General features: G+C 45.7%; 2 protein-coding genes across 2 annotated transcripts; both read left to right on the top strand.

The window, feature by feature from the left end:
- The first annotated feature begins 3,090 nt into the window (after positions 1 to 3,090).
- LOC146341488 (olfactory receptor 5A2-like) lies at positions 3,091 to 4,014 on the top strand. Its single transcript, XM_084808357.1, has one exon. It carries the CDS (start codon positions 3,091 to 3,093, stop codon positions 4,012 to 4,014), a length of 924 nt encoding a protein of 307 aa, XP_084664483.1.
- Positions 4,015 to 20,583: 16,569 nt separating this feature from the next.
- On the top strand, positions 20,584 to 21,516 carry LOC146341487 (olfactory receptor 5V1-like). Its single transcript, XM_084808356.1, has one exon. The coding sequence runs from the start codon at positions 20,584 to 20,586 to the stop codon at positions 21,514 to 21,516; it is 933 nt and encodes a 310-aa protein (XP_084664482.1).
- The last annotated feature ends 1,559 nt before the right edge of the window (positions 21,517 to 23,075 follow it).

Here is a 23,075-nt window from a genome sequence, read left to right as displayed (position 1 = left end):
AAAATCCAGGAAGACATTCCAATGGAAATAATTTCAGGAGCATCCCTAGGCTCCAGGCCTCTTCTGACTATGTGATTCAATTTTCCCCCATGAGGAGCAATTAATGATTTCAGGCAAGCTCTCAAATATTTCTGCAAATTGGCCTGATATTTTCCTAAGCACCTATAGATCAGAACCACAATGATTGAACCTTTGGAAATTCCTATATATGTATTATCTCGTATCCACCTATGAGACTTTGTTCTTGTTGGGATCTGTGATATGTTGTCCTCTCTTCATAGGAAAAGTCAGTAATGTGGACGTGTATGAAAATACAAGGCCAAGGAAAGAAAGAACAAGGTATACACCTCTCTCTTTCTCTGGCCGTGTTGAAAGATCTGAATTCTAAAAGAGAAAGACAATACTGCATTTCAAATTTTATGGTGTCAGGAAACACTTTGAGTTTCAGTTGCTGATTACACTGGCTGTCAAAAGCATAGGTAAATATGCCTTTTAAAAATACTTTAGCATAAATTTAATTTGTACGATATTTCAAAAACATGACAGAATAAAAAAAAAACAAATATTAAACAATAGTGTTTGTGTAATTGTAAAAGATATGAAATGCATCACTTGTGTTTGCTTAGAGATCATATCTTTTACAATTACACCAAACCAATAAACCTCACATCCTGACTTTGATGTAGCGGTATTATCATCTGGGGAATATGGGTGGGAGGGTGCTGTTGCACTCCTGTCCTGCTTGTGGGTTTCCCATGAGCAGCTGGTTGGCCACTGTGTGAACAGAATGCTGGACTAGATGGACCCTTGGTCTGATCCAGCATTGCTCTTATGTCCTTCAGTTCTGATGTAAGTACATTGCTTCAGAAGTTGCTATGATAACACCGTTTGTGGACTGAGAACAACATTCTAACATGTTCTTAAAAGGAAAGATGTGGATAGTTGCAATCTAATTATGATGACAATTAATCTTTGAACTACTATTGTTAGTATGATGCATTTTAGAGGAAAATGAACAATGGCCTGGAAGGACATTGATTCCAAATGTTTGTATTCTAGTCACATCCATACGATATGTGTGTGTACCATGTGTGTGGGTGTGGGTGTGGGTGTGGGTGTGTAAATATAGTTACAAAGTGGTAGAAAAGTACGCGCTGTACGTATGTCAAAATGTTTTAAGCAGCAAGTAGCGGGGAGAGGATGAGCTCAGTGGTGGAGCACCAGCTTGGCATACAGGAGGTCCCAGGTTCAATCTCTGGCATCTCCTGGTAAGGCAGAGAAACCTCCTGCCAGAAACACCGGAGAGCTGCTGCCAGTCAGTGTCAACAATCCTGGGCTGGATGGACAACGGTCTGACTCAGTATAAGACAGCTTCCTATGTATATCTAAGGAGGAAATCATAATACAGAAACTCAAGTGCTGAGCACAATTGAAGGGGGGGCATGGGTGTGTGTGAAAGGGGGATGGTTTTTGCTCCCAAAGAGGACACTCCAAATGAAATTCCGCAATTCCACTGTAGATGAGATTTTGTGTCCATTTGCATTCCCAGTTCTCATTAATTCTTCCCACTCTACATTTTTTTTTAAACCAGGCATGGCCTTCCCATCGCATATCAAGTTTTGGTAAGAGGCCAATGAAACCCACAGGGGGCTTGACTGGTCTCTTTCTTGGTCCCAGGTAAGAGAGGGACCTCCTAATAAATGTTGATAGTCTTACAACAGTTATTTGTTTGTTTACACAGGAGTTGGCAACCTTTTTGGGCCCACCACAATTTGGGCCCATTCGGCATTTGAGAAACTGTCCTGGGCACCGGCCACCACCACCACAAAATGGGTGTGCTGCAGATGAAAGCATTGGCTGATCACCACCTGCCGTTAGGGATGTACAGATTTTGTTTACTCCATCCCATCGGATGGATTCATCTTGCATATTTCTTTTCTCCCTTAGCTCAGCATACAATCAATGAGCAGAGTGCACAGAAAAGAGAGTGCTAAACAGCAGAGGCTGAAGAGAGATCAGAGATGTATAAAATGGCATGCATGTGTGAGTGTTTACTGGTATATATATTAGCATGTTTTCCCGTACCTTTCATATTTCTCTATGACAAAATCTGTGTGCAATCCTGGAAAGTAAAAAAGTGGTCTGCAAGTCAGCAGAATCCATGTGACTCGGAAGGTGTCAGTCTGCTGCGGAACATGTGGGTCAGATTCATAGAAATCCAAAGTCATTGGAATCCATTTCTTGGACATCCTTGCCTGCCATCTTCATTTCCTAAGAATGCCTCTGAGCCCACATGTGGCCCAGAGGCATTAATGGGAATAGAAGATTGGAGCACCTAGAAGGCTTCAGTTCGCTTTGAAGCAATCCCACCTTCCAGTAAGAAATTTTGTCTTAAAAAAAGAAACAAAAGACAGGAGGGTTTCCCAGAAACCCTGGGAAACCTAGGTACCTTATTGGCATCTCAGTACCTATCCCTGCTCTAACATTTCGATTGGGTGATCACATTCAAGCATACCCCCTAAGCCAGATTCATCAGACTTGTGTCTTTCCTCCTCATATTTTAATACATGCTATTTGATGAGGTTACTTAGTAATGCTGCCTCCTGTTAGAAAGGCAATCAGCAGAGGGGGGGGGAGGCAAAACAGAATGAGCACTTACCAGTCCCACATGTACACAGGCTATCTTATAATAAAAAGGAGAAGACACCTGAAGAAAATAAAAACAGTTTTACTCACAAATATTCTTGCATATACAATGCAGGTACAGCGTGGAATTTCAAAAGAGTTTGTTCAGTCCATTTTTGTTGTTCTATTAAACAGGCAGAAGAGACAGTGCATGTGCTCCCAGCAATGATGGAAGTCAGAGAGGGTGGGGAAGGAAGGGGAGGAGCAAAAGGAAGAAATCACAGGAAACCACACTGCAGGCTATAGAGATCCTAAGGCTAGTTGTGGTCCACATTCCCATGAACTAACTAACTGCAACACTTCCCCCCTTCCAGTAACTTGCAGATAAGGTTGCAATATTCCCAACACTATTTTCTTTTCTTTTTTCACTTCCATAGACGTTGTGCATTATCAGAATAACCAGCAATGGGAAACCAAACTGCTGAATGCTACGTTTCTCTCCTCGGCCTCTCCAACAATCCACAGCTCCAGATTTTCTTCTTTTTGTCTTTCTTCTTGATTTATCTCCTAACCCTGGTGGGAAACGTCATGATCATGGTGGCAGTAAAAACCAGTCCTCATCTTCAGAGTCCCATGTACTTCTTCTTGAGTCACCTCTCTTTCCTTGACATGTGTTATTCTTCCACCACCATCCCAAAGATGTTGGAGACCATCATTGCAGAGCAGAAGAACATCTCCATCAGCGGGTGCTTCACTCAGGCATTCTTTCTCCTGCTTTTGGCTACTACTGAGGTTTTTATCCTTTCAGCAATGGCTTATGACAGATACTCTGCTATATGTAAACCACTGCACTATGTGGAAATAATGAGTATAGCGTTGTGCCAGAAGCTAGTGGCCAGCGCATGGGTTATTGGTTTCTTTTATGCACTTGCAAACACATTGCCACTGTTGAAGTTACAGTTCTGTGGGCCAAACATCATAAGACATTTTAGCTGTGAGCTTCCTTCTATCCTAGATCTTTCCTGCAATGAAACATTCATGAACAAAATGTTGTTCCTCATTTCTGGAAGTGCTGTTGGTCTTGTTTCCCTGTTTCTCACTATGCTGTCTTACATTCGCATCATCTCAACCATTCTGAAGATAAATTCCACCAAAGGGAGACATAAAGCTTTCTCTACCTGCAGCTCTCATCTCTCTGTAGTAATACTCTTCTATGGAACAGGTTACTTCCGCTATCTGAGGCCAAGCTCAGCTTCATCACTACTTTTGGATGAAATATTTTCTATACAATACAGCATCCTTACACCCTTGCTAAATCCCATCATCTACAGCTTACAGAACAAGGAGGTGAAAACAGCATTTAGGAAGATACTGAGACTAAAATCTTGATATTTTGTTCCAATTCAAAAACAGAATGCAGCATAATGAGAAAAGAGCATCCCATCTGGTTGCATCATCATAATCTCATCCTTTCCTATTAGCCTATGTATGTTCTGGGTAAATTAGTGGAAAGCCTTATTAAACATAAAAGTAGTAAGCATGTAGAAGGACAAGTCTTGCTGAAAAAGAATCAACATGGTTTCCACAAACATATGCCCTGTCTCACTACCCTTGTAGGGTTCTTTGAGAGTGTCAGAAAACAGGTAAAGTGGTATTTAGAGGCACACTGCCTTGGAACATGAGAGTTGCTTTCATTTAGTAAATATAACTAATAGCTGTTGACAGCTCCTCTGTTAATTTGTCAGATCCTCTTTCAAAGCCATCTTACGGCCAAGCTACATTTTACATTACATACACAGTGTACAGCTGTGAGTATTTTTATTTCTGTAAATTTGTAATAGTAAGCACACACCCCTTTCCTCCATTCACACTACAGATCACAGTGAAGGGAGGCGTATACCTTCCCTCCTCAACTGTGATGCTGAAAAGGATTGTCCCTGTGCTGCAATTAGCCTTAGAATTTAGGATTTTACTCTTAATCTAGAGGTTATCACCACATCTTCTTATAGCAAATTCCACCAGTTAATTATCTATTGTGTGAAGAATGCAATGTAGCTGACAGAAGGCTACTGCTAGTAAAGAAAAATGCCATTGCGTGACCCTGAGTTCCAGTATTAATAATGCATGCAGGTTTAGTAGTGCATGTATGTTTGGCTGCTAACAATAGACTTCATAAACCTACATGCTATAATGTGTCAAAATTGTGCTCTCCAAAAGACAGATTTGTGACTTAGGTGTCAGTTGTTGTTGTTGTTGTTGTTGCTGCTGCTGTTTATGAAGTGATTTTTAATTGCTGTGGTATAATTACACTCTTGTTATTACACTGATATGGGCAATCTCCACAGCAACAATACATGAACTGGAAAATTAAGCTTAACTAAGGTTGAACCAGTGCCAGGCTAAGACATTTTGCTGCCAGAAGTGGAGCCCTAATGACCCCAACTCCCTTCAGCAATGGCCAACACTCTCAAATGGGGATGGGAGAATCAGTAAGATTCAATGTCATCATGGTTCTCTGAGTTCCACCTTGAAGCTCAGTCTTCCTTCTTCCTGAATATGAACTTTTGTAGGGGTGTATGACCCCCACCTACCAGTCTGCGCTGGGGTCCACTGGGGGGGAGGCAATCTGGTCCTCCCTCCCGGAATCCTCCCTGGCCAGCTCTGCTCCACAGCAAGTCTGCAAAGCCACCGGCCAGGGCCGGCCGCTGCCAGACTTAGGGCTGTGGCCATCTCTGGACGCAGATGGCATCTGGCCTAGCGGATACCATTTGCATCCCTTCCCCTTCCATGCTAGGCTACATAAAGCTAACGTAGCCTATCACAATAAGGGGAAGGGACACAAATGGCATAGAGCACGCCATTTGCGTCGCTTCCCCTTATCATGATAGGCTATGTAAAGCTTTACGTAGCCTATCACCGAAGATAACCAAAATTGATCTTCATCAATTTTAATGAACTAAATGAACTAAGATGAGTTGATGTTCCTCTTTCCTCTGATTATTGATATTTTGTCACATGAGCTTTTGGGAGAAATTAAATCCTAAAGCATATGAAATAATTGCAATTATGCTTTGAAATATCCTTTCAGTCGACTCAAACTGGAGTAACCATGGGTGCATCTTAGGTAAGTGCTAATACATTTCTGGGCTGATATAATCACTGATTGGAGAGAATCTTCCTCCATATCTAACCGGCGCAGTATGCCTGAGCAGGTCATTTTTTAAAAAACAAACAATTTTCTGCTTCTGACTAATATTTTTCTCCCTGAGTGTAATGTCTTGCACATTAAAGCAAGGATGGGAAACAACGATCTGGGACTGATATAAGTATGTACAATTCCCACCCCAACCCAATGACTTTTCCCTTCCCATTTTAAGGACCACTTGAAAATAGAAATATAAGGATATATTGTTGCTGTTCAGTCATTAAGTCATGTCCAACTCTTTGTCACCCCATGGACCATAGCAGGCCAGGCCTTCCTGTCCCCCACTCTCTCCTGGAGTGTGCTCAAGTTCATATTCATTGCATCGGTGATGCTATCTAGCCATCCCATCCTCTGCCGTCCCCTTCTCATTTTGCCTTCAATCTTTCCCAGCATCAGGGTCTTTTCCAGGGAGTTTTCTCTTCACATTAGGTGGCCAAAATATTTGAGCTTCAGCTTCAGTATCTGTCCTTCCAATGAGCAGTCAGGGTTGATTTCCTTTAGTATTGACTGATTTGACCTCCTTGAAGTCCAGGGGACTTGTAAGAGTCTTCTCCAGCACCACAATTCGAAAGCATCAATTCTTCGGCACTCAGCCTTCCTTATAGTCCAGCTCTCACAGCCATACGTTGCTACTGGGAAAACCATAGCTTTGATTATACGAATCTTTGTCAGCAAGGTGATGTCTCTGCTTCTGACTATGCTGTCTAGGTTGGCCATAGCTTTCCTCCCAAGGAGCAAGCGTCTTTTAATTTCATGGCTACAGTCACCATCTGCGGTGATCTTGGAGCCCCAAAAAATAAAATCTGTCACTGCTTCCATTTCTTCCCCTTCTATATGCCAGGAAGTGATGGGGCCAGATGCCATGATCTTAGCTTTTTTAATGTTGAGTTTCAAACCAGCTTTTGCACTCTCCTCTTTCACCCTCAACAAAAGGCTGTTTAGATCCTCTTTGCTTTCTGCCATTAGGGTGGTATCATCTGCATATCTGAGGTTGTTGATAATTCTCCCAGCAATCTTAATTCCGACCTCTGATTCATCCAACCTGGTGTTTCCCATGATGTACTCTGCATATAAGTTAAATAAGCAGGGCGACAATATACAGCCTTGTCGTACTCCTTTCCCAATTTTGAACCAATCGGTTGTTCCATGTCCGGTTCTTACTGTTGCTTCTTGACCCTCATACAGGTTTCTCAGGAGACAGGTACGGTGGTCTGGTACTCCCATCTCTTTCAGAATTTGCCACATTTTGCTGTGATCCACACAATCAAAGGCTTTAGCATAGTCAATGAAGCAGAAATAGACGTTTTTCTGGAATTCTCTTGCTTTCTCCATGATCAAGCGAACGTTGGCGATTTGATCTCTAGTTCCTCTGCCTCTTCGAAACCCAGCTTGTACTTCCAGTAGTTCTCGGTTCGCATACTGCTGAAGCCGAGCTTGTAGGATTTTGAGCATCACCTTGCTGGCATGTGAAATGTAGGGGTGCATGAAAGTCCCTTACCTGTCCTCAAAGCTTTTCGCGGTGGGGGGGAGGTGCTTTGCTGCTCCCCCCGCGAAGTTCAGGCCGGGGGGGGAGGCTTCCCGCCTCGCCCGGCCGAAATTCAGGCCGGGGAGGAGGTGCCTCGCCTCACCCGGTCACGAACTAAAAAGTTAAAAAAAAAAAGGCCCCGTGAAAGGCTACGTGACGATTAACGTAGCCTATCACGGCTAGATCTGCAAAGTCAGCCGTGATAGGCTACGTACATCGTCACGTAGCCTATCATGGGTGACTTTAAAAAAAAAAAAGCGTGTACGCAAATGGCGGCCCCCATAGGGAGCCGCCATTCGCGTTCCTTATTTGGTCGCTGTAGTCTACGTAAATCTTTACGTAGACTACGGCGAAAATAAGGGCAACGCAAATAGCGTTGCCCTTATTTTCGCCGTAGTCTACGTAAAGATTTACGTAGACTACAGCGACCAAATAAGGAATGGGAATGGCGGCTCCATATGGGGGCCGCCATTATCCATACGCGCTTTTTTTTTTTAAAGTCACCTGTGATAGGCTACGTGACGATGTACGTAGTCTGTCACGGCTGACTTTGCAAATCTAGCCGTGATAGGCTACGTTAATTGTCACATAGCCTATCACGGGGGCATTTTTTTTCTTTTATTGGAATGGCGGCAGTGGCAGCTACGCTATTTGCGTTCCCCTTATTTTCACCGTAGTCTACGTAGACTAGACGTGCCAAAATAAGGAAAGCAAATGGCGGTGCCCATGGGCGCCGCCATTTGCGTACACGCATTGTTTTTTTTTTTACTCAGCTGTGATAGGCTACGTAAACATTTATGTAGCCTATCCCGGCTGACTGCAGGGACACAAACGGCGCCGGCTACAGCCACCAACATTTGCAGAGTCGGCCGGCCAGGATTCGCAGCGGGAGGGATGGGGCATCTCCCTCTCACCTTGAATCACATTTCGTCAAAAGGTAAGTGACTTTCGTACATCCCTATCAGCTGTGTATTCTTTCCACCTCTTCTTAATCTCATCTGCTTCTGTTACTCCCTGCCTTCTTTGTCCTTTATCATGCCTGTCTTTGCACAAAATGTTCCCTTGAGATTAGGGATGGTGGAGAATTTCTCCATGAATCTCCAGGAGGCCGAATGCCAACGCATTCGGCCCCCCAAAATTGGTGGGGAAATTCTCTGACACCCTCCTCCCCCCCTGGGGTGGGACTTAGCTCTGTCGAATATCCCTCTCGGCAGCGGGTCCCGGCAGCGTTTTGGTGGCGTTTTGGCGGGGGTGGTGGCCAGTCTTCCGACCAGCTGCCGCCGCCACCATTTCCCTGTAAAGTAAAAAAAAAAAAAAAAGTAATAGGCTACGTAACAATTTACATAGCCTATGACGGCTAGATTTTCAAAATCAGCCATGATAGGCTACGTAAATCATTACGTAGCCTATCGCGGCTGACTTTGAAAAAAAAAAGCCCATACACTTGCGTTCCTTATTTGGGCATGGGTAGTCTATGTAAAGATTTACGTAGACTATGGCGAAAATAAGGGCAACTAATTTGTGTTGCCCTTATTTTCTCCGTAGTCTACGTAAATCTTTACATAGACTACCCGTGCCTATATAAGGAATGCAAGTGGCAGCGCCCATGTGCGCCGCCATTTGCATATGAGCTTTTTTTTTCTCCCCAAAGTCAGCCGTGATAGGCTATGTAAAGATTTACGTAGCCTATCATGGCTGACTTTGAAAATCTAGCCGTGATAGGCTACGTAAATCGTTACGTAGCTTATCACATTTCTTTTTTTTTTTCAATTTACTATTCTATTTTGTGGCTGGGGAGACGGGGTGCTCCCCCCGGCCTGAATTTTGGCGGCGAGGGATGGGGCGCCTCCTCCCTGGCCTGAATTTTGGCCGGGAGGGGTGGGGCGCCTCCCCCCCGCCAAGAATTTCGGGGGGAGAAACGGAGTGCCTCCCCCCCCACCGAAAACAGCTGCGGGACCAGGTAAGGGACTTTCATCCATCCTTACTTGAGATCTCCGATTTTCTTGAAGAGATCTCTAGTCTTTCCCATTCTATTGTTTTCCTCGATTTCTTTGCATTGTTCATTTAAGAAGGCCTTCTTGTCTCTCCTTGCTATTCTCTGGAAATCTGCATTCAGTTGGGTATATTTTCCCCTTTCTCCCTTGCTTTTTGCTTCCCTTCTTTCCTCAGCTACTTGTAAAGCCTCCTCAGACAGCCTCTTTGCTTTCTTGCATTTCTTTTTCTTTCGGATGGATTGAGTTGCTGCCTCCTGAACAATGTTACGGACCTCCGTTCATAGTTCCTCAGGCACTCTGTCTATCAGGTCCAATCCCTTAAGTCTATTGCTCACCTCCACTGTATATTAGGGATGGCAGAGAATTCTGCCACGGATCTCGGTGAGGCCGAATGCCAGTGCATTCGGCCCCCCGAACTCCGTGTTGGAACGGCCTGCCCCCCCTGCCCCCCCATGGATCCCCCACGGGACGAGACTTACCTGGGGCGGATCGTCCGGGTGGTGGCAGCTCTGGCGCCGGCAGCGGCGGCTGGTCTACCGACTGGCTGCTGCCACCGTCATTTGCAGTCTTGTATAAAAAAACCACAACATTGACGTGATAGACTACGTAAAGTTTTACGTAGCCTATCATGGCTGGGTTTAAAAAAACAAACAAACCTGCGTACGCAAATGGTGGCGGCTATGGCTGTCACCATTTGAGTTCCTTATTTTTTGCCATCTTAGTCTACCTAAATATTTATGTAGACTATGACAGCGAAAATAAAGTGGAATGCAAATAGTGTAGCGGGCGCCATTTGCGTCCCTTTTTGATTCACTGTTTTAGCCTACGTAAATCTTTATGTAGGCTAAAGCGGCAAATCAAAAGGGGATGCAAACAGCACTCGCTACGCTATTTGCATTCCCCTTTATTTTCGCCATCATACTCTACGTAAATATTTACGTAGACTAAGATGGCAAAAAATAAGGAATGCAAATGGCGGTGGCCGTAGCTGCTGCCATTTGCGTACACGGGTTGTTGTTGTTTTTTAAACCCACCCAGCCATGTTAGGCTACATAAAGATTTACGTAGCCTATCACATCTTTTTTTAAAAAAAAAAACCTACCCAGCCATGATAGGCTATGTAAATCTTTACGTAGCCTATCACACCTTTCTTTTCTTTTTTTTTTACCAAGAGTGGAAATGGCAGCGGCGGCAGCTGGTCGGAAGACCATCCGCCGCAGCCGCCGCTGCTGGAGCCGCCGCCGGAGCCGCTGCCTCCTGGAAGATCCACCCCAAGTAACTCTCGTCCCAGGGGCATCTGTGGGGGGGCGTGGGGGCAGGCCATTCCAACACAGATTTTGGGGGGCCAAATGCACTGGCATTCGGCCTCACCGAGATCCGTGGCGGAATTCTCTGCCATCCCTACCTAAATGTGAATTGAATTGGACCTTCACCTGAATTGAACCCATTAGAGATAATAAGGCATACCAATTTAAACTATAACAAACCGTGCCTGTGGCTCTGATTTTGGTGGGGTGATGAACCCATTTTGGGTTTCAGTCAGAAGCAGCCAGAACTCTAAGGGAGCTATGCAAGGTGCTGAACCCTGTCCCTAAAATAGGTTCAGAACCTTGGATAACTCCTTTAAAGTTATTGTTAGTTCTGACTGAAACCCGGAGTGGATGCACAGCCCCACCAAAATTGGAGCCATCAGCCTCCACTGAAACTAAGGTTGGTTTATTCAATATCTATCATTTTAATTAATAGTAAGCCTATGGTTTAGTGGGATCCTTTTGATCCCTCTTCTTGACCCTAAATCTCTTCATAAGGTATTGCTTTTATAATATTTTATGGTTTGTGGTGGCATGCTTCTTTTGTCACCTTCGCTGGAAGCTATCAAAGAAGTAATTGGGATGGTTGTGAAACATATTAATAATTAAAAAAGACATTGTGGTTTCTTTAAAACATTTTTATGCTGTTCTTCATTGAATAAGATCTCAGAGTGGTGTACAACATGTACAAATCAAAATACAATAAAACAGTAACCTGAGCATTATATCAAAAACAACAGTGTGGCACTATCTTCAGTCTGAAATTCCTGGGTAAATAGCAATATCTTAACCTGGCATCAAAAAGCTTGAAAAAATAGATGCAACAACAAGATGAGATGTCAAAAGCAAACTCTTATAATTCAGGAGAAACCATGGACATCATTGTGGGGAATGCTGATCAATGACAGCTAATCCTTCTGCTTCTGTTTGTATTTATCACTGCTGTTTAATTTGATTTACTCATTGCAATGTGTGAGTGTGTATTTTTTTAATCAAATTGTATAATTAATACACACACACACCTTTATTAGCCACCTTGTATACTCTACTGTGGAAAGGTGGGAAATAAATATTTAAAATAGAATTGCAAATGGAGGGGAGGTGTTTTGTTCTGTTTTTTGGCAAAACAAAACAAAAATGCTTCATTATTACACTTAGATGATTTTTTTTAAAAGAAAGAAAGATAAACTGATGTTGAGTGATCCTGAGCTGCACTCTGCCTTGAAGGAAAGCAATGCACCAAAATTTATGGAGGCTGCTTTGAGGGAGAGAGCTATGTGCTCCATATTCTGTTGGGTTGGGTGGTCAGAAGAAATGGATGTAAAGTTTGCAGACGTCAGAGGATTTCAAAGAAGGGATTTAAGAGAAAGAGGAGAAGGAAAGATGGGAGCCTGAGGAAAGAAACGATGTAAACTGTCATGACATAAGAACATCAGAAGAGCCATGCTGGATCAAACCACGGGTCCATCCATCTAGTCTAGCATTCTGTCCACACAGTGGCCAACCAGCTGTCAACTGGGAACCCACAAGCTGGACACAAGTGCAATAGCACTCCCTCACCCATGTTCCCCAGCAACTGATGTACACAGTGATACTGCCTCTGATACCTCTGACATATTTCTCTTCTTAATTATATTTGTTCTTAAGGATGGATGGACTCACCCACCCCCCGGGCTGAGCTGAGATGCTGCTACAGGCTGCCCCTGCTCCTGGCACCCCGTGAGCTTTGCCATGGCCTAACAAGCACCCAATGATGCCACGGGGCCACCTGCACTCCCTAGCGAGCTGCCATTGAGCACAACAATGGCGGCCCAGGTGCTTCCAGGTAGGTAATGTTGCATACCTGATGGCCGTAGAGGCCCCGTTTATACAAGATTACAGGTGTGAATGCGCCATTCATGCCTGCAATGTTGTGTAAATGGGCCCCTAGTGGCAGCCAAGTACACAACATTACCTACCCAGAAGTGCTAGCACCAGCATTTTTGTGCACAATGGAAGCTCGCAAGGGAGGATGGGCAGCTGCCAGGCACACGCCGAGCTGTGGAGTGCTCTCCAAGTGGGTCTGTGAGCGCCCCATGGTTTGGATAGTGAGGTTGGGGAGGGTGGGTGAGGGAGAGTCCATCAGACTCTACCCCCCGCCCCATAGACTTTCACCACATCCCTATTTTTTGATATACACCAGGTTCAACATTACAACATGTTGCACTTATTTTTATTTATCGAATGAATTTATATGCCATGCTTGAATAAGTATTTTCAGAGAAGGACCCAGACTAAGTTACTTGTACTGATTTCCCATTGAAAGCAATGGGACTTCAGTTAGTCCCAGCCACATTGATTTCAATGGAACCAAAGTGCAACTGGTACCTCATTAAGTTAGAAGACCGGGGAAATGAAATGGTCTTCTCCTGGTCCTTAAGAGACACTAGAAATTGGCCACCAATGTAATAAAAGCAAATTAGACAAATGCATGGAAGATAAACCTATCAATGCCTACCTGTCATTATGGCTATATACTACCTCTTGATCAGAGGGAGTGTGCCTCTGAATAACAACCATTTGGAAAGAGTGGCAGGAGAGGGCTACAGGAGTGGTCCCAAATATCAAAACAAACTTTAAATAAAATATGTGTGTAATTATTTCTGTCGAATAAATGCAAAAGGCTGCCATTCTCTACTCTTGCGACACAACTGGGAAATACCTAAATAATTACTGCCAATGCAGAAAGAAAGAGGTGTTGGAAATATTGGATTCCCACTGGAATACTGGACCTGCTATTACTGCAATGAAGATGATGGTGATAATGGCAATAGTAATATACATACCTGAACAGTCAGACAGTGTCATGTACATTTTTCTAGGGATGTATGAAAATCACTTACCTTTTCGAAGGGTGACATTCACGGTGGGGGGGAGGCGCTCTGCCCTTCCCCCAAAAATTCTCTCCGGCCGGCTCCACTCTGCGGAGATTCTGCAGAGCCGCTGGCTGGGGCCACCCACAGCTGGACATTTGCTTCCAGGGACACAAATGGTGGCTGCCGTAGCCGCTACCATTTGTGTCCCTGTATTTTGCTGTGATAGGCTACATAAATATTTACGTAGCCTATCACGGCAAAAAACAACAACAACAGCGGATACAAATGGTGGCAGCTACAGCGGCCACCATTTGCATTCCCGTTTTTCCACCGTAATAGCCTAAGTAAATATTTACGTAGGCTAAAACAGCAAAAAAGGGGAACGCAAATGGCTGCTGTAGCTGCTGCCATTTGCGTTCCCTTAGTTAAGCCACGATAGGCTACGTAAATATTTATGTAGCCTATCATGGATATATGGAGGAAGTGAATGGAGGCTGCAGATGTGGCCGCCATTCGCAAGTCAGCGTGGACGGCAGCAAGTAAGTGCTCCATTCCAGGCACATTTCATGGGGTGGGGGGTAGAGGGCTTTGTTCCACCATGGATTTCGGCCTCACCGAGAGCCATGGCGGAATTATCTGACATCCCTACTTTTTTCAGAATTCCTGAGGGGGAGGAGAGAGGGGGGAGGAGAAAGAAGAAGGAGGAGAAAAACTTGGATTTATTTATTTATTACATTTATTAATCACCCATCTGGCTGGTCACCCAGCCACTCTGGGCAATGTACAACAATAAAACAGTTTAAAACTATAAAATTCTACATTAAAAACATCATATTTCTAAAAATACCCTAACCCATTCCAAATGCCTGCCTGAACAACCATGTTTTTAATGCGTGGTGGAAGCTCATTAAAGAGAGGGCATGTTTGAGTCCCCTAGGGAGGGAGTTCCACAGAGTGGGGGCCACCACAGAGAAGGCCTTCTCCCTCGTCCTCCTCAGTCTAGCTATCCTGGCTGATGGGACAGAGAGAAGGCCATCCAAGGTTGATCTTGTTAAGCGGCCTGTCTGGTCTTGCTGGATGCACTCCTTAAGATAGGCTGGGCTGGAACCATATAGGGTTTTAAAGGTCAAATCCAACACCTTGAATTTGGCCCGGAAAACAACTGGTAACCAGTGCAACTCCTTCAGCACTGGAGTGATATATGATCTCACCAGTGGCTGCCTTTAATCAGGCGAGCTGCTGCATTCTGTACCAGCTGCAACTTCCAAACCGCCTTTAAGGGTAACCCGACATACAGCACATTGCAGTAGTCTAAATGAGAGGGGACCAGGGCATATACTACTGATGGGACCAGATGGTCGGGAAGGTAGGGGCACAGGGATAAATAATATTCCTCTTATTTGAGAGATAATCATGCACTGGGTTTGTGAGTTCTTCTGTGTACCTTACTTTTTAGGGGACTGAGGAGTGTGTGTGCATGTCCTGTATTTCATTGTATAATAATTTCCCTGGAAACCTATAGTCTGTAGACCATCCATGCCTGTAATCTGGGTAAATGGCCACTTTATGGCCACCACTTATGTAAAAAGTCTTTTACTTAAAGCAATGAGACACCACGTTTACACAAAGTGTTGGCTCACTGAGGAGTGACCCCCCACAGGCTTGATCAGTGAGCTGAAGAGGGCTGGGTAAGTGGTGAGGGTCTGATGTGTGGCATGCAGGGTGAGTGTGGTGTAGTTTGCCATTCCCTACTGAGGCCCTTCTCCAGTTGCCCAGCAAAATGAAGTGAGTGAGGTAACTGGAAGAGTTAGGGTAGGGATGTACGAAACCCCCTTTACCTGGCTCTGCCGGATTCCGCTGGGGGGGGAGGCGCTCCGTCCCTCTCCCCGGAATCCTCGTAGCCGCTGCCATTTGCATATGCGTTTTTATTTTTTTAAGCCAGACGTGATAGGCTATGTGAGTCTTTATATAACCTATCACGAATGGGGGGGGGGAATAACCAGACTGCAAATGGCAGCAGCAGCAGAGGCAGGCGTTCGGAAGACCAGCCGCCGCCTCCGCCGAAGCCTCCGCCGGAACTGCCGCTGTCTGGAACATCCGCCCCAGGTAAGTCTTGTCCTGGGGGGGATCCACGGGGGGCAGGGGGGTGGCAGGCCGTTCCGCCACGGAGTTTGGAGGGCTGAATGCACTGGCATTCGGCCTCACCGAGATTCGTGGCAGAATTCTCTGACATCCCTAAGAAAGGGCCTATTCTAGGGATGGACAAAAGTCACTTAACTGATCCCGAAGCTTGCTTCGTGGTGGGGGGTAGGCACCCCGTCCCTCACTGCCAATATTCTGGCTGGGGGAGAGGCGCCCCATCCCTCCTCGCCGAAATTCTGGCCGGGGGGGAGCGCCCCACCTCTCCGGCCGCGAAAATTCTCCTCCTGCTGGGACGCAAATTGCGGTGGCTGTAGCCGCCGCTGTTTGCGTCCCTGGCCTGCAGTCAGCCGTGATAGGCTACGTAAATCTTTATGTAGCCTATCACAGCTGACTTTGGGGAAAAAAAAAGCACGTATGCAAATCGCGGCACCCATGGGCGCTGCCATTTGTGTTCCTTATTTTGGCACAGGTAGTCTACATAAATATTTACGTAGGCTACGTCGAAAATAAGGGCAATGCTATTTGCATATGCAAAGCGCATTTGCATATGCGCTTTTTTTTTCTTTTTTCAATGTCAGACGTGATTGAAAATCTAGCCGTGATAGGCTACGTAAATCTTTACGTAGCCTATCACATTTGTTGTTGGGTTTTTTTTTAACTTGGAAATGGCAGCAGCGGCAGCCGGTCAGAAGACCGGCCGCTGCCGCCGAACCGCCGCCGGGAGCCACCGCCACCAGGGACATTCGCCGAAGATAAGTCCTATCCCGGGGGGAGGTGGGGGGGCAGACCGTTTCTCCACCAATTTCGGGGGGCCGAATGCGTTGGCATGCCTCCCGGAGATTCATGGAGAAATTCTCCAACATCCCTAGATTCAGTGATAGCGCTCCAGATGTGGAATACATTCCCTAGAAAGGCTCATCTGGCTTCTACATTACATTTTGTTTGGTGTCTGGTGAAGGCCTTTTGATTCCCCGAGTTATTGTAGGAATTTTATTTAGTGCTTTTAGGTTTTCCTGTTGCTGCTGCTGCTGCTCAGTTTACCTTGTTTGTGCCTGCATTGTTTTACTATTGTCAGGTCAGGTCAAACTTGTATTGCTTATGGCCAAAGGCCTTTGCAAAAATTAAAAACACACTTGACAAAATGTGATACAAGAAATCACATTTCCAAATACAATTACTAAACATTCTGCATCTATAAAGCACACTATACACACACACACACACACATACACACAGACACACACACAATTAATAACATTATTATGAAAGCAGAGCATTACCATAGGAGTTTAAAGTTTAATAAAGAAAACTTGGTAAAATTAAATCTGGATCCAACCCAATAATAGCAAAGCCTATATACAGGGTTCCCCAAAATGTGGTAGCATTTTAACTGCTTTCAGCTGAATGTGAGTAGAAACCCTTTGAAGACCTTCATTATCTCAACACAGGAAACTCTTTCAAGTAGGGGTGCACGAAAGCCACTTACCTGGTCTCGCAGCTTGCTTCGCGGTGGGGGGGAGGCGCTTCGCTGCTCCCCCCGAAGTTCAGGCTGGGAGGGGAGGCTTCCCGCCTCGCCCGGCCGAAATTCAGGCTGGGGGGCAGGCTTCCCGCCTCGCCCAGTCGAAATTCAGGCCGGGGGGCAGGCTTCCCGCCTCGCCCGGCTGAAATTCAGGCCGGGGAGGAGGCGCCTCGCCTAGCCCGGCCGCAAAATAAAAAGTTAAAAAAAAAATGCCTCCGTGATAGGCTATGTGACGATTAACGTAGCCTATCAAGGCTAGATCTGCAAAGTCAGCTGTGATAGCCTACGTTAATCGTCACGTAGCCTATCACGGGTGACTTGTTTGTTTGTTTTTTAAGTCAGATGTGATAGGCTACATAAACATTTAAGTAGCCTATCACGTCTTTTTTTTTTTTAAACTGGAAATGGCGGCGGTGGCAGCGGCCGGTCTTCTGACCAGCCTCCGCAGCCGCCGCGACCACACTGGCACCGGAACCACCGCCGCAGCCGCCACTGCCTGGAAGATCCGCCCCAGCTAAGTCTCGTCCCGGGGGGGCGGGGGAGCAGGCCGGTCCGCCACCGATTTCGGGGGGCTGAATTCACTGGCATTCGGCCTCCCCGAGATCCATGGCAGAATTCTCTGACATCCCTAGTCCTGGAAAGACCACTGCTCAAGACCTTGCAGAATTACAGCAAGAGATAATAGACAATGGGCTAAGCAGACTCAGTATAAAATAGGGCTGCACAGGGACCGCCTGATCCATCTTGGAAGCTGCTTTCCAGCTTGTGAGGTGGGTAGGGATGTACAAAAATTCTACATTTCATACGATGTACGAAAATTCTGCCATGAATCTTGGGGAGGCTGAATGCCAGCGCATTCGGCCCCCCGAAATCGGTGGCAGAATGGCCCTCCCCCCTCCCCCCGCTGGGACAAGACTTACCTTGGGCGGATCTTCCTGATGGCGGTGGCTCCGGCGGCGGCTCCGGCAGCAGTTCAGCGGTGGCGGCGGCTGCAGTGGCCGGTGTTCCGACCGGCTGCCGCCGCCGCCGCCACCATTTCCGGTTTAAAAGAACAAAAAAAAAAAACACAAAAGAACACAAAAAAAGTGATAGGCTACATAAAGATTTACGTAGCCTATCACGGCTAGGTTTTTTTAAAAAACCGTGATAGGCTACGTAAATGTTTATGTAGGCTATCACGGCTGACTTAAAAAAAAAATCACGGCCGCCGCCATTTGCATACACGCGTTTTTGTGTTTTTGTTTTTTAAGTCAGCTGTGATAGCCTACGTAAACATTTATGTAGCTTATCACAGCTGACTGCAGGGACGCAAATGGCGGCCGCTACGGCCGCCATCATTTGCGTCCCTGCTAGCCAGCGGCCGGATGTCTGGCTGCTGGCGGATCCGGCCGGCGGCTCAACAGAATCCCTGCAGAGCACAGCCGGCCAGCCAGGATTCTGTGGGGGGAGGAATGGAGCTCCTCCCCCCTGGCGAGGATTCCGGGGGGAGGGACGGAACGCCTCCCCCAAAACATAAACATAATCCGTGAAAGGTAAGTGCCTTTTGTACATCCCTAGAGGTGGGTAGGGATGTCAGAGAATTCCGCGATGGATCCCGGTGAGGCTAAATGCCAGTGCATTTGGCCCCCCGAAATCCCTCATGGAACGAAGTTCCTGCCTCCCAACCCATGGAATGTGCACGGGATGAAGTCCCCGCTACCCCCACCCACGAAAGGCGCTCGAAACGGAGCACTTACCTGCTTTGCGAATGGCGGCCGTCCTGTGGCCGCCATTCGTTTCCTCCTCTTCAAGCCATGATAGGCTACATAAATACTTAGGTAGCATATCACGGCTAATGCAGGGAAGCCATTTTCATCCCTGCAGAGGCCGTGATAGGCTACATAAGTATTTACCTAGCCCATCTCGGCAGGGGGGGGGGAACCAGCATACGCAAATGATGGCTGCTACCGCCATTTGCGTACGCTGTGTTTTTTTCCCCCTGCCATGATAGGCTACGTAAATATTTACATAGCCTATCACGGCTCAATACAGGGACACAAATGTCGGTGGCTATGACAGCCACCATTTGCGTCCCTGTAGGGCTGCCCAGTGACTGGATGTCTGGCTGCAGGTGGCTGGAGCTGGCCGACGGCTCCACGGCATGGCTGTGCAGCGGAGCCAGCCGGGCAGGATTCTGGGAGGAAGGACAGAGTGCCTCCCCCCCATCGAGGATTTAGGTGTCGGGGGGGGGGCTGCACCAGTGTCCAAAGCACCGAAGCACAACGAGCACTTTGGTGATCTCCCGACCCGCTCCAGGCTGCTTCGTGCCCCCTCCACTTCACCTCGGCAGGGGCACAAAGTGGCACAAAATGGTCTGCTTCGACTCTGGGTTCGGGCCTCAGGCCAAAGTGTTGCACAGCCATATTATAAAACATCCCCATATGCAGATGAACCTGTGATACCTTGATCTTAAACTGACTCATAAATATCTATAATGTGTACATTATTTGGGGGAGGATGAACTCACAGTAGGCTTTGATTACAAGTGGTTCCCCAAAGGAAATTAGATAGGGAGAAGGAATTTCATATTATTATTTGCAGAAGAAAAGATGACCTCACTCCCTTTTGATACTACCTTGTTCAAGAGAAGGCTCTCCAGTACTTAGTAGGGAGACCAAGCTATCTAGAAGAAGATGCAAGGCTTGTTTGTCTTAACATAATTACTTACAGTAATTTTGTGGTTAGGGGAAAATAATACTCAGTCTTACGAACAATATGTTTTATGAGTCAAGCTTTTCTTTTTACATTGTTATAGAATTAATTCCTCAAATTACTGGGAATTGGGAAATTGAAAGAGACTGCTAGTCTTTCGGTCAAACCTAAGTGGAGTTGCAGTAGTTGCATGTATGGATTAAATCTCAGGTAAGTAGCCATCTGTGTTTTGTGTCTTCAGTGGTTGGGTTGTCTATTTCACCCTGTCTTAAATTGGCAGTAACCACTCCAGGGCATCCTTTTAAGGGGACCAACTGTGCTGCTTCTGCTCATTATTGATAATCGGTATTTTCATCTTGAGTTCAGTGTCATGCACATAGAACCAAGAAGTCAGAGTACACAGGCGGGCCTCATGGAAGAAGTACTTTGCTAGTCTTACCAGAACTCCTTAAACTTCCCTCAGCACTTCTGAGATGATCTGCCCTTGCAGGAATCTCAAAATCCATCTTGCATTTTCCTTAAGGTGTGTAGCTCAGTTGTTAAATTTGGGGTTGGGTCCAACTGTGGCATTTTTTTTCTGCAGGTATTTTAAAATGTAAATTGATTTATACCGTTTATGCATGTTTTTTTAATTAAACGTTGCTCACATTTACTAAACATGAAACAAATTCTGTGTTTTCCATTTCTACAGATCTTTAGTTTATTGAGTAAAGTGAGATGGAAAATCAAACTGAATTAACAGAGTTTATACTCTTGGGTGTCTCCAGTGATCCACACCTGCAGGTTCTTCTCTTCTTGATCTTTCTAATGATTTTTTTAGTGACATTATTTGGAAATGGGGCAATCATGCTGGTGACCAGGACTGACTCTAGCCTTCAGACGCCCATGTTCTTCTTTCTCAATCATTTAGCCTTTGTAGATATATGCTATTCATCTGTCACTGTCCCCCAGTTATTGGGAAACCTCATAAAAAAGAAGAAAACTATTTCCTGGGAAGGATGCATTGTACAGATCTTCTTCTTTTTCCAGGTTGCTTGTGCTGAAGTATTCATTCTCTCAGCAATGGCTTATGACCGCTATGTTGCTATATGTGACCCACTGCATTATACCACAATCATGAAAAAAGAAACTTGCAGACAGCTGGTGGGTGCAGCCTGGGTAACTGGATTTTTGTATGCTATGGTGAACGCACTGCCTTTGTTAAATCTGCATTTTTGCAAGAACAATGCAATCAGCCACTATAGCTGTGATCTTCCTTCACTCTTGGTATTATCTTGTAGTCAGACCTTCACCAATGACATTGTTCTTCTTATCTCTGCATTCATATTGGGTTTAAGCTCATTCCTCTTCACCCTCATCTCTTATATTTGCATCATTTCCACCATCCTGAAGATTCATTCAACAGAAGGCAGACGTAAAGCATTCTCCACCTGCAGCTCCCACCTCATTGTGGTGGGCTTATTTTACATTGCAGCTTTTTTCCGGTATATGAAGCCAAGTTCCGAATCACTCATAGATCTGGACAAAGTGGTTTCTATCCAGTATAGCATCTTAACTCCCATGTTAAACCCTATCATATACAGCTTGAAAAACAAAGACATCAAAACTGCTCTGGCAAAAATGTTTGGAAAGCATGGTCTGGGTAAATAAGTAGACTCAGCTATTTGGTAAGTGTATACCATGACAGCTTACAATGCTGAGATATTTCTGTACTGATGTTCAATTAAAAATATGTATGGAAATGTGCATTTTATTATGTGTCTGAGTACATATTTTCTCTTATAATATCAATTTGTAAGCATATTTTAACACAAAGTATGCATTTCTAAATGTATCTTATCTCAAAATGCACATCTTTAAGCAAACATTGGATAACTCTATTCAGATATTTACCTTTGGGAAGTTTGGATCTTGGAGGAGAAAGCTATCAGTGTCTACTAGTCCTGTTGGCATATGCTACCTCTAGTATGCCCATGTACTACCCAACTATGTACACCAATTGCTGGAGAACTTGGGTGGGAGGGTGCTGTTCCACTCATGTACTGCTTGTGGGTTTCCCGTGGGCAGCTGCTTGACCACTGTGTGAACAGAATGGTGGATTAGATGGACCCTTGGTCCAACCCAGCATGGCTCTCCTTATGTTCTTAGGTTGTGAGTTCATATTAGAATTTGCAGACACTGAATTCCCTCAAGCACCCCTATTAGGAGTGCCCATATATTCTTGAGCCATGGAAGCTATGACAATACATAGATACATAGAAAGATGCTAGACAGGAGGCTTACAAGTGGCCAGTGATTTTTGATAAGTGACCTATAAAACAAATCCATGTTCCTCGTCACGTGAATGTTGTTTAGCTTGAAAAAAAAAAAAGGAGGGTAAGGGGAGACATGACAAAGGTGTACAAATTATGTACAAATTATGTGCATGGTGTGAAGAAATTTGCATCCCTTCCCCTTACCATGATAGGCTACGTAAAGCTTTACGTAGCCTATCACCGAAGGGGAAGGGACGCAAATAGCGTCCGCTAGGCCGGATGCCATTCATCTCCGAAGACTGGCCTTGCAGTCCGAGCCCTGTTCAGGGGGAGAGGGCGTTTCAGAGCCACCTGATCTAATGCCCCAGTGATTGCAGCATTCCAGCCACCCACCAGGGTCTCAACTGAGTGGCCATTGGCGTGCCCCAGAGAATCCCCAAGCGCATTCAGGAATCCATCTGGATCCATAAGACGCCTGGGGCGGACCATTTTAATGGGTCCTCCACCCCTGCGGAGAGGTTGTGGAACTGAGAAGTCTAACGTCACCAGGTAGTGATCTGACCGTGACAAGGGGGTGGTGGATATACCCCCGACTTCCAGATCACTCCCCGCTTCTCTAGGGATGGACGAAAGTCCCTTACCTGTTCTCGAAACTTGCTTTGCGGTGGGGGGGAGGCGCTTCGCTTCTCCCCCCAAAGTTCAGGAGAGGGGGGGAAGCGCCCCGCCTTGCCCGGCCGAAATTCAGGCTGGGGGGGAGGTGCCCCATCCCTCGCTGGCGAAAGTCAGGCCGGGTAGAAGCGCCCCGTCTACCTGGCCACAAAAAAAAAAGTAAAAACACACACACACACACACACACACCCGTGATAGGCTACGTAATGATTTACGTAGCCTATCACAGCTAGATTTCCAAAGTCAGCCATGATAGGCTATGTAAATCATCACGTAGCCTATCAT

The sequence above is a fragment of the Heloderma suspectum genome, chromosome 6 (genome assembly GCF_057233095.1).
Source record: "Heloderma suspectum isolate Gila_16-S chromosome 6, 16-S_ref, whole genome shotgun sequence".
NCBI classification, from domain to species: domain Eukaryota; kingdom Metazoa; phylum Chordata; class Lepidosauria; order Squamata; family Helodermatidae; genus Heloderma; species Heloderma suspectum.
This window is presented reverse-complemented; position numbering and strand designations above follow the sequence as displayed.

Bases quoted from the DNA above. Each gene is read 5' to 3' on its own strand.
- LOC146341487 (XM_084808356.1), top strand. From the start codon at position 20,584: ATGGAAAATCAAACTGAATTAACAGAGTTTATACTCTTGGGTGTCTCC.
- LOC146341488 (XM_084808357.1), top strand. From the start codon at position 3,091: ATGGGAAACCAAACTGCTGAATGCTACGTTTCTCTCCTCGGCCTCTCC.